General features: G+C 59.5%; 2 protein-coding genes across 12 annotated transcripts; both read right to left on the bottom strand.

The window, feature by feature from the left end:
- Positions 1-271: 271 nt before the first annotated feature.
- Positions 272-4,562, bottom strand: LOC134553517 (ectoderm-neural cortex protein 1-like). Of its 10 annotated transcripts, XM_063403293.1 has the most exons (4): positions 4,442-4,510; positions 4,339-4,360; positions 1,702-3,498; positions 272-806 (listed from the first exon to the last, which is right to left on the bottom strand). In XM_063403293.1, exon 3 carries the CDS (start codon positions 3,481-3,483, stop codon positions 1,714-1,716), a length of 1,770 nt encoding a protein of 589 aa, XP_063259363.1. In that variant the 5' UTR covers positions 3,484-3,498; positions 4,339-4,360; positions 4,442-4,510; the 3' UTR covers positions 272-806; positions 1,702-1,713. The 10 variants fall into 10 exon arrangements, with proteins under 10 accessions (XP_063259363.1, XP_063259374.1, XP_063259367.1 ...); XM_063403304.1 differs by lacking the exon at positions 4,339-4,360 and having other exon boundaries at positions 4,432-4,562; XM_063403297.1 differs by lacking the exon at positions 4,339-4,360 and having other exon boundaries at positions 4,444-4,540.
- Positions 4,563-6,176: 1,614 nt separating this feature from the next.
- On the bottom strand, positions 6,177-9,119 carry PEX11G (peroxisomal biogenesis factor 11 gamma). Of its 2 annotated transcripts, none has more exons than XM_063404854.1 (5): positions 9,023-9,119; positions 8,128-8,304; positions 7,872-8,050; positions 7,663-7,713; positions 6,177-7,241 (listed from the first exon to the last, which is right to left on the bottom strand). In XM_063404854.1, exons 1-5 carry the CDS (start codon positions 9,086-9,088, stop codon positions 7,013-7,015), a joined length of 702 nt encoding a protein of 233 aa, XP_063260924.1. In that variant the 5' UTR covers positions 9,089-9,119; the 3' UTR covers positions 6,177-7,012. The 2 variants fall into 2 exon arrangements, with proteins under 2 accessions (XP_063260924.1, XP_063260925.1); XM_063404855.1 differs by having other exon boundaries at positions 6,177-7,238.
- Positions 9,120-10,758: the final 1,639 nt, after the last annotated feature.

Genomic DNA, 10,758 nt, shown 5'->3' with positions numbered 1-10,758 from the left:
TGGATAGTGAGGAAACCCCACTCTGTGGAGAGTGACCAGGAAAGGGCAGAGAATACCTTGAAGTTTTGAAGAGATTTGTGTCTCCTTCAAAAATAGAAGGCAGTGTGAGATCTGAGCTTTCCTCAGTCCCAAGTTACAAAGATACAGGAAGATCTGAGCCCTTAATTTGGACTGCAGCAGGGAATGCTCCCCACTGTTCTTCTAGATATGGTCTCAAGTGTGGGCTGGGAAAACCTGCACCTTAAGCACACAGAACAGGCAAGGGACACGGTGGATTTTATTCAGATTTATTGAAGCAGCTCCAGGCTGAGTAATAAACACACAAAACTGCTGTATAAAAAAGAAATGAATGTACAGAACCAGCCTGTGGGCAAAGTACTGTCACATGTTCTGACATTCCAGGCTACTGCTCGGGTGCTGCGAGTCCCAGCAGTGCAGTCCTGGTCAGGAGTCAGTCCTTCCTCCTTTCCAGTATCACTGAAACCACAAGAATCCCTCTGGTTCCTGCTCTGAGATCACACAAGTCAGGAGAAAACTTGGAAACCTTTTGCTGTCCCAAGGGACAGCACAAGCTGTGAGCCCAGGGAGGTCCCTCCGTGCCTGTCCCTCCCTGGCCTGACCGAGGGGATGGATTTGCAGAAGAAATTCAAAGCCAAAACCGAGCTTTGAGCCCTGCTGGTGCTGATGGGCTCCACGGTGGCACCCAGCTCCCAGACTTGCCAGGGGGAGGAGGTGCTCCTGCTGCCTGCGAGCTCCATCTGGATCCTCAGTCAAGCGAGGCACTTGGCAAAAATCAGGTGAGAAGCCTGTGGTGCAGAGCAGAGCATTGTGAGACCAGGGCACAGCAACCCCAACCCCACTCCTCAGGCCTCAAATCCCAAAGAAATCCCAGCAATGTCTGCTGATTTCCCTCTACAGCCAGGAATTTTCTAAAGGTATCGCTGGATATTTTATTACAGTAAGTAATTTTATTTAGACAGCATGACTCTTGCAAGAAGGAAAGGAAAACCCTGCAGGGTCTGTGATTCACTGGCATGGTTTCTGCCAAAAGCCTTTAGAAAGGTTTAATTCCAGTTGCAAATGTTGAAAGTCAATCTCTGTGTAGCAGGAAAGCAATGGCATGAAAGGGACACCAGGGAATAATTAGAAGCAGAGAAACCCTGTGTTTATACATAGACAAGGCTTGTCTTATAAATGCAATTACCCACCATTCTGGGACTAAATCCCAGCTATAATCTTGTTCTGGCACCAGCTCACAGCCCTGGCGTCCCACAAGACATTTGGGTGCCACTGGCAGATTAAGCGTGGCACCAGGAGGAGGAGGCTGTGCTAAAAGCAGCAGCCGGAGCCGGTGGCACCACGGGGTCTGTCCCAGCTCCTGCAGACAGCCTGCCTGCCAAAACATCGGCTCCTCCTGACCCGGGGACGACACCCAATCCCCGCACACAGCATTCCCCAAAATCTTTGCACAGGCCAAGATGCCAGGTTAAGAGTCTTCTTATTTATACTCATCTTTTCCCTGCGGCGTTTCAGCACCTAGAGAGACCTTCCCTATCCTGCAGGGGTTTTAGATCCCACACTACCAGCCTGGAAATTCTGGAGCTGATTTCTCTAGGACAACTCCAGTCCAGAGCCGAGTGCCTCTGCTCCTCAAGTTTTAACCTGGCACAGAGGAGCTGTGGCTGACCCACAGCTATTTACCTTGCAGGTCCCTCAGGCAGACAGGTACTTCCAGGTGCTGACGAAGGCGGTGGGGATGAGGGAGTAGGGCACGGTGGTGACGCTGCTCCACGTGTCGGACGAGGGGTCGTAGCAGTCCAGGGTTTTGCAGCGCTGAGCCCCGCAGTAGCCCCCCACCACGTAGAGCCTGTTCCCCGAGGTGACAGCGCGGCAGCTGATGCACTTGGCGGTGACATCCCCGAACTTGGACCACTGGAAGGTGTCGCTGTGGAAGCGGTAAGCGGAGCTGGCGGAGAACTCCGTGTCCCCGCCGATGACGATGACGTGGCTGCCCACCACGGCAGCGGCCGTGTAGCGCCAGGGCTGGGGGCAGCTGGTGGGCACCGTCCAGCGGTTCTGGCATGGGTCGAAGCACTGCACCTTGGGCAGCTTGTTCTGGTTGGCGCTGGTGCCCCCAAAAACAAACAGCTTCATCTTGGCCCCCACCACGGCGGCGTTGCTCACGCCCTCCCGCAGAGGAGCCACCAGCGACCACTTGTCCAGCTGAGGGTCGTAGTGCTCCACTTGCTTGAGGGACACGGAGGGAGAGGCCGGGAAGGCGCCGCTCACGGCCGTGTGACCGCCCACCACGTACAGGCAGTGGTCCAGCTCGGCGGAGCCGTGGCCAAACCGCGCCACCAGCATGGGGGCGGCTTTGGCCCACTCGTCGTGGAGGGTGTCGTACACCCAGACGTCCCTGGAAGCGCCGTTCTCGGCGCCCTTGCCGCCGGTGATGTAGACCTTGCAGCCGATGGCGCAGGCGCTGCACTCCTTGCGGGGGCTGGGGATGTCTGCGCGAGGGATGATCTCGCTGGTTTTATGGTCCAGCATGTAAATCTTGTCGCACATGAAGGTCTGGCCCCCGAGCAGCAGCAGGGCCTGGCTGACCTTGCGGGGCCGGGCGCAGCACCCCGTCACCAGCCCGTCGTTCTGCAGGATCTTCATTTTGCACCGCACGGCGTCGGCCACGATCTCCTCGCCCAGCTTGTGGCTGGTCACCAGCTTCTCGCAGGCCACCTGCGTCCGCAGGTAGGACTCGGGCAGCAGGGCCAGGCGCACGGAGCGCAGCAGCTCGGGCAGAACCTCGTGGCGCCGGGGCAGATCGTAGCGGATCCAGCCCATAACAGCTTCGTAGACCAGCGTCTCGTCCTCCACCTCCAGCTCCTCGCTCTCCACCAGCTCCAGCAGTTTGTCTTTAGGCAGTCGCAGGAAATCCTCAGTCTTGCAGAGCGAGGTGAAGTTGGCCAGGGCCATCCTCCAGGACAGCTCCAGCAGCCGCTCGCAGCAGTGGGCGTCGGACAGCAGCAGCATGTTCAGGCAATTCCCAGGGTAGAGGTTCTTCTCCAGAAAGTCAGCCGAAGCATCCCGGATGTCCTGGAACTGCAGCATGTCCCCGGCCTCCAGCAGGGACTCCGCGTTCTCCTCGTTGATCAGCACCCGTGCTGAGTAAGCGTAGTCCAGCAGCAGCTCCAGCACCTCGGGGTGCAGCGAGTCGTGGAAGTTGACCTCGGCATCTTTGCTCTCCTTCAGGCCCCCGCTGAACATGGCGTTGAAGTAGCGGCTGCAGGCGGCCAGGACGGCGCGGTGGCAGGGGAAGCGCTGGTTCCCCGCCCGCAGCACCACGTCGGTGAAGAGGTTCTGCTGGCGGAGCAGGTTGAGCTGGGTGAGGAGGCTGTCGGCGTGGCCCGGTTTGTGGAAGAGGTGGATGTTCATGGAGCCGGAGCTCGAGCGGGATTTCCGGTTCTCGTGGCTGCTGACGGACATAGTGCTGAGGCCGCCCTGCGAGGCAAAACCGGCGACTCAGCACGGGCACCGCGGGCCCGGGCCCGGCACGGCCGCGGCAGAGAGGAGCCGGTACCGGGAGCGCGGTACCGGCCGGTACCGGGAGCGCGGTGGGGCCGTCCCGCAGCCACGGGGCACCGGGACCTCCCGGACCAAACACCCGTGCAGCGCACGACTCCTCGGGACCTCACTTGGTACCGGGAGGGGGGCGATGTGCGCTCCCGGTGATGCCCGCGCCCAGCCCGCCCCGCGGTCCCGCATCTGACTCGGAGGTCCCGGACCCGCGGTGTCCCACGCCTGGCTCAGTTATTGTGCCCCCGGCCCCGCACCTGGTCCGGTTGTCCCACACGGTCCCCCTGTCTCGTAGCCGGTTTCGTACCCGCTCCCGCACGGTCCCCGCTATCCCGTACCCGGTTCTGTATCCAGTCACGCTATCCCCTACCCGGTTCCGTACCCGGTTCCGTACCCGGTTCCGTAGCCGGTTCCGTACCCTATTTCATACCCGGTTCCGCCCGGTCCCCTCCATCCCGTCCCCGGTCCCGTGCCCGGTTCCGTACCCGGTACTGTACCCGGTCCCCGCTATCCCGTCCCCGGTTCCGTACCCGGTCCCGTACCCGGTTCCGTGCCCGGTCCCGCCCGGTCCCGCCCAGTCCCCGCTATCCCATACCCGGTCCCGTGCCCGGTTCCGTACCCGGTCCCCGCTATCCCGTACCCCGTTTCCGCACCCGATCCCGTACCTGGTCCCCGTTATCCCGTACCCGGTTCCGTGCCCGGTCCTGCCCGGTCCCCGCTATCCCATACCCGGTTCCGTACCCGGTCCCGTACCCGGTCCCGTACCCGGTTCCGTGCCCGGTCCCGTGCCCGGTCCCCGCTATCCCATACGCGGTTCCGTGCCCGGTTCCATACCCGGTTCCGTGCCCCGTCCCGTACCCGGTCCCGTACCCGGTTCCGTGCCCGGTTCCGTGCCCGGTCCCGCCCGCTCCCGCTCCGCTCCGGCTCTGCCACCGCCCCGCCGCCGCCGCCGCGTGGCCGCCCAACACTGGCCCCGCCCCCTCCGTCCCTGCAGCCAATCAGCGGCCGCGGCGGCGGGCGCTCGCTCTTTGTGAATGGGAGGCGGGGCCGGCCGCGCGCATGCGCCGCCCGCTGACCCCGCCCTGCCCGCGGGCAGCGTGGCCGTGTCCCCTCCCCGTGTGTGCGGGTGTCCCCAGTGTCCCCCGTGTCGCCCGCTATCCCCCGGTGTCCCCCCCGTGTCCCCTGGTCCGAACATCGCGGCACGGCCCGGGACGGCGGATCCGAGGCTCCGGAGCTTTGCGGACGGAGTCACCCCGCCATAAAGGGCCATAAACGGGGCGGGCGCTGGGATCGGCAGCGCCTGCCCGCGGCCTTTGATCCCCGCCTGCTGACAAAGGCAGGGCCGAACAAACCAGCCCTGCTCAGCAAATGTGTTCCTGCATGGAGCCCGCCTGAGAGATGGGGAGGGCGGCCCACGATCTGCACCACCAGCACCAGGGCAGGGCGCTTTCCTCGCCAGGGGAAGGAACCATCACCCTCTCCCAGCAGCAAGAGATGAGTTGGGCTGATGCTCACATCAAAAAGAGAAGAAAACCACCGAGTTTGGGAGGATTGGGTCTGCCTGCACAAGGTGTGGTGCTAAAAATGAGCCAGTGCTGCCCTGGAGAGGCAGCAGCAGCCACTAGAGGTGTTTGAACACTGTGTGTCAGCAGGGATCAAAACCACCTCAGGAAAAAAAATACGAACTCCAGCAATTCTGAAGTACCCAATTTTGATTTATCTCTGCACATTCCAGCTTTACCAGCTGCAAATTAAGGTCACTTGTTGAGGAATTGATGAAGCAAATGCACTTAGAGTAGTTTACAGTGTCCTTTCTCTACATTAAAATTAATGCAGGGTTAAGAGGTTTATTAATTCGGCATCAGAAGTTATGTGGGGTTTCCTTGTTTTATTTTTTTTTAATTGGCAGATCTACACCTTGTCCTGTGCTGAGCAGTACAGTGAGTCCTGGAGGAATGATTCAATGGGGTTAAGAATACAAAATAAACCTGATTTATTATTGAAAACCACTAAACGGCAGCAGGAGCCACCACAGTGGGTGACAGCACCAGGCACCAGCCAGAGCTGTCCCTAAGCAGAAAGACTTGGGTGCTCCCCTTGTTCAGGCAGAGGAGACAAAAGGAGACAGAAAAGGAGACAAAAACCAAGAGTCTCCTCCAGGTAAGCCCTGAGTTGGACCCAAACCTGCCAGACTGCAGCAAACCCCCAGCACAGGCAGAGGCACCCTCAGGGACTGAGGCTCTGCAGGGTGAAGGTCCAGATAAACACCAAGGACAGGGCAAAGGGTGAAGAGTATCCAGGCCTCACTCTGCTCTTTGAACACAGGCAGGACACAGTTCCAGGCTAAAAACAACAATACAACCCAAGGTCAAAGCTCCTGCAAGTGCAGCACGTGCTGGGGGACGTGCAGACTAAGCAGAACTGTTTCCAATGGATGCATTTCCACGGCAGTCAGGCAGGGGCTGGGAATTATTTCAGCAGGAGGAAGGCTGGTGACACACGTGGAGCTGCAGCTCACACAGCACCAGTGCTTTGGAGCTTTTCAGAACCAAAGATAAAGAACTTCTCCCCGTTATCAGGAGCAATGATCACTCAAGGCCACCTTTGAAGCGTTTGTGTCGTTTATTATTGGCAACGCCCAGACTGTAACTGCAAACCCCAATTGGTTTGATTGCTTCTTTGAAAGGTAATTAATGAATTTCCTGCTTTTTTTTTTTTCCTTTTTATTAAAAAACAGGTCCGTTGGCAGCTGCCGGAGCCTGGTGAAGAGCTCCACCCGGTGGCATTCCACAAAGGCACAGCTGGAGCCTCAGCTCTGCGGGAAGTCTCGAATTCCAACATTTCTCCTTAAAGGGGCAAGGCAGGCTAGGAAGGTTCACGCTGCTTCCAGTGGCGATTTCCTGCCCCTCCCGCCTCTAAGGGAACACAATTGTCACAAACAACAGCGCTGGTGGCTCCTGGCTGAGCTCTGGGCAGCAGCTCTGAGCCCAAACCCCAAAATACCTGGAGAACTCCAGGACAGGGGTCCCATCCCTGGCTCAGATTCAGCACCAAGCCCAGAGTGTGAACTCACAGGATTCACCCCTTACCAGTCCCCTGTGACAGAACCGTGGCCATTGTGCTCTTTTAAGTGGCAAAAAACCACTGGAAAGTTGCATTTATCTCTTGGGAAAGATGGAAGCAAGTCTTTCCCTCTCAGTTTTACCCGTTGTAGAAGATTCTTGATTTTCAAAGGATTCACCTGAATTATTTCTCTGATGAAGAGTGATAAAAATTGTCAGCTGCAAAGAATCCCCTCTGCAACAGGCATCTGGATTCCAGTCCCAATTATGGGATGTCTGGAATGACAATCATCGACCCAGGAAAGTTAAAATACACCCTGCCTCACTGAAGGCACTTTTACCACATGAAAACTGGGCTTGTGAAGCTCAGTTATGGCTTAAGCAGCTTCAGAATTCGCTCCTCTCGATGCCTGGTAGATTCCAATCAGGGAGGAGATGGTCCCCAGGAGTCCTACTAACCATGGAGGGAACCTTCCTGCCCAGAGGAATCCTGGAGGCAGCCAGTGGATTGCGTTGCAGAGATCTGCTGTGTCCATGAGGATGCTCAGAACTTCAGCCTTCACCTGGGCTCTCAGCTTCTGCTGGCTCTGAGGGGAAGAAGTGCTGCTGGAAGAAAAGGTGATATTAGTGACAGTCCAGAATGTCCTAATAACTGTGATGGGTACAGATGAGAAGTGACGGATGTGGTGAGTTACAGGAAAGATGGAGAGGGACTTTGGAAAAGGGCATGCAGGGACAGGACACAGGGAATGGCTTCCCACTGGAAAAGTGAAATTTAGATGGGATATTGGGAAGGAATTGTTGGCTGTGAGGGTGGGCAGGCCCTGGCACAGGGTGCCCAGAGCAGCTGTGGATGCCCCTGGATCCCTGGCAGTGCCCAAGGCCAGGCTGGACAGGGCTTGGAGCAGCCTGGGACAGTGGAAGGTGTCCCATGGCAGGGGTGGCACTGGATGAGCTTTGAGGTCCTCCCAACCCAAACCATTCTGGGATTGCACATCAGCTCTACAGCCATGCAGTGAAACCATACCACTTGTGCTGGCTCAGTTTTCTTCTTAACTGGAACAAGATTCTCAGGGACCTGAAAAAGAACACAGTGATTTCTCCTACAGCACCAAACAGGAGCGGTTCCTTTCCCTCTTCCCCGAACTGCTCCGGTGAGGAACAGCACCTCCCACAGCTCTGCCGTCCCGGTGCCCCGGGCCCGTCCCCGCCCCTCCCGTGCCCGTCCGGCCGTACCGCAGGATGCCGAGGAGCAGGGCACAGCCCCACAGCGCCGTGCTCCGCGCCCACCACTTCTGCGAGGCGGCGCGGACGATGCCCACGTCCGCCGCCCACGCCAGGTGCTCGCAGGGGTAGTAGAGCTGGTTGGCCGCGTTGCAGAGCACCGAGAGCCCCCGCACCAGCGCGTCCTCGCCCTGCGGGGAGCGGCACATGGGGCGCGGCCGCGGCGGGGCCGGCGGGGCTGCCGGGGACCCCCGGGGGCCGCGCTCACCTCGGGGCCCAGCCCGTAGCTGCAGCTGTGCCGGAGCATGGCCAGGTCGTCGAAGAGGCGCAGGACGGTGCGGCAGGAGCTGAGCTGGGCAGAGGCGGCCAGGAGCCCCCCGGGCAGCGCGGCGGGCCCGGGCAGCGCTGCCCCCGCCAGCTGGCAGCCGTAGGACAGCGCCCGGAGCTGCGGGGCACGGCCCGCTCAGCGCCCGGAGCTGCGGGGCACGGCCCGCTCAGCGCCCGGAGCTGCGGGGCACGGCCCGTTCAGCGCCCGGAGCTGCGGGGCACGGCCCGCTCAGCGCCCGGAGCTGCGGGGCACGGCCCGCTCAGCGCCCGGAGCTGCGGGGCACGGCCCGCTCAGCGCCCGGAGCTGCGGGGCACGGCCCGCTCAGCGCCCGGAGCTGCGGGGCACGGCCCGCTCAGCGCCCGGCACAGCCCCGGGGAACGGGGGTGCTGCAGCCGGGGCTGCACATCTCTTCTTCTCTCTTCTCCCTCTCATTTTCGCCCTCTCTTTCTTTCTCTTCTCCTCTCTTCAATTCACCTCTCCCTCTTCAGCTTCTCTCCCCTTTACCCGAACCCCGCTGCGCCCCGGGACTCCCGTTCCCCTTTCCATCCCAAGCTCGTCATTTACGGGTAAATCCCGGATTGTTTGTGGACCTTCTGCCTTTTGTCCTTCCTTTCCACCGAGCAGCACTCAGGAATCCCTCAGGTGCTACCTGCCCCTTAAGGGTGGATCACTACCGCAGAGTCGGGTCCCGTCATTCACCGCCCGGTACCGGAGGCTCACACCCCTCGCTCACCACCCGGTACCGGAGGCTCACATCCCTCACTCACCGCCCGCTACCGGGGGCTCACACCCCTCACTCACCGCCCGGTACCGAGGGCTCAGACCCCTCACTCACCGCCCGGTCGCGGCCCCGGTGCGTCTCCAGCGCGGCCGCGAACCCCCAGAGCGCGCCCGCCGCCATGGCAACACTTCCGGGTGTGAAGTCACGTGCGGACGCGGGGCACGCCGGGAAGGAGGCGGAACCGTCGCCATGGCAACGCGGCCTGGCTGCCCTCGGCCTAGCCGGGCCCTGCCCGGGGCTGGCTCCGGCCCGGGGATGGTGCCCTCACGGGGATGGTGCCAGCCCGGGGATGGTGCCCTCACAAGGATGGTGCCAGCCCGGGGATGATGCCCTCCTGGGGATGGCGCCCGCCCAGGGATGGTGCCCTCACCAAGGATGGTGCCCTCACGGGGATGGTGCCCTCACGGGGATGGTGCCCGCCCGGGGCTGGCTCCCGCTGTCTGCGCCCCTCACAGCCTCTGCTCCCCTCCATCCGCCCTTTTCCAGCCCCGGTTTCCCGGTGCTGCGGGGCTCCAGGCCGGCCCCACCGCTGCGGTGGTGCTGAGCCGGGCCGGGGTTTATTCAAAGAAACCCGGCAAACCCGAGTTCCAAAGGCCCTTGCAGACGGCGTTCCCGCTGTCCCCAAAGCTCCTCTGTTCACCTGCACTCGGATCTCCACATCCCCATCGGCACCTGGGACACGGAGATCTCCCTCTGTCCCGCCTTTAGAGACCCCCCCCCAGCCCCCGGCTGAGTGATGGGAGAGGAACATTTCTGTGTGGAGACAAATCGGCTCTCTCCATCCTCCTACACCTTCCTACTCTGCCCGTGGATCTCACCCGCCTCCTCCCGGGCTCCGGCGGGTCCAGTGCTGGGCACAGAGTCACACTCACACTGCTGATAATTCAAGCTGGAAGAGCTACTTGATATTTTGCTTTTTTTATAGCCAAGTATCACAGACTCTCAGAATATCCTGAGCTAAGAGGGACTCTCAGGAATCATCAGCGCAGCCCCTGTCCCTGCACAGACACCCCAACAATCCCACCTTGAGCATCCCTGAGAGCATTGTTCAAACATCCTGGAGTTCTTGGGGCTGGGACCATTCCCTGGGGAGCCTGGGCAGTGCCCCAGCACCCTCCTGGAGAAGAACCTTTTGAGTAAATGAAGCTTTTGAGTAAATCATCCTTTGAGTAAATCAGTCTGATTTCATGAAATAGGTTCATGGCACTAAGCAGAGCCACTCCCAGCCAAGCTTTGGCTGCGCAGCCTCTCCAGTCTGGGAGCTGGACTTGAGATCCTTGTGAGTCCCTTCCCACTCAGGATATTCAGTGATTCTGATTTTTCTACCCTTGCTGTGTCCTCAGATGCTGCAGTTGTCCCACCTGAAGCACCACATCCTTGTTGCACAGTCTCGTGACTCACCTCACCGCAATCTGGTGTCAATCCCCTTGCGACTTTATTACGCAAAATGAATGAAATGAACGATTTCTGGGACATGAACCAATGTCTGATCTGTCTCCATCACTACTTTTGTTTTTAAAAGTTGGTTTACATTTATTTTTGGGAGGCAGGAAAGGATTTTGATCAAAAGCTGTGCTTATGCAACCTCAGGAAGGGATGTGGTTAGAGCTGGTCATGGAAGGCATTAAGAAAATCCTCCTGTGTGACGTTGCCTCCTGTTTCTCCAGCAGTTATGAGAGAGGTCCCTTCATGCCATGGATCTGTGTTTAAGCCATTTGATTTACTAAATGTGGAACAGATCACAGTTGAATTGGTCTTTTCCTTGGCCCTAAACTTCTGGAGCAGCTCCA

This window comes from Prinia subflava, chromosome 8 (genome assembly GCF_021018805.1).
Source record: "Prinia subflava isolate CZ2003 ecotype Zambia chromosome 8, Cam_Psub_1.2, whole genome shotgun sequence".
NCBI lineage: Eukaryota > Metazoa > Chordata > Aves > Passeriformes > Cisticolidae > Prinia > Prinia subflava.
Note: the sequence above shows the minus strand (reverse complement) of the source record. Positions and strands in the feature narration are given on the sequence as shown.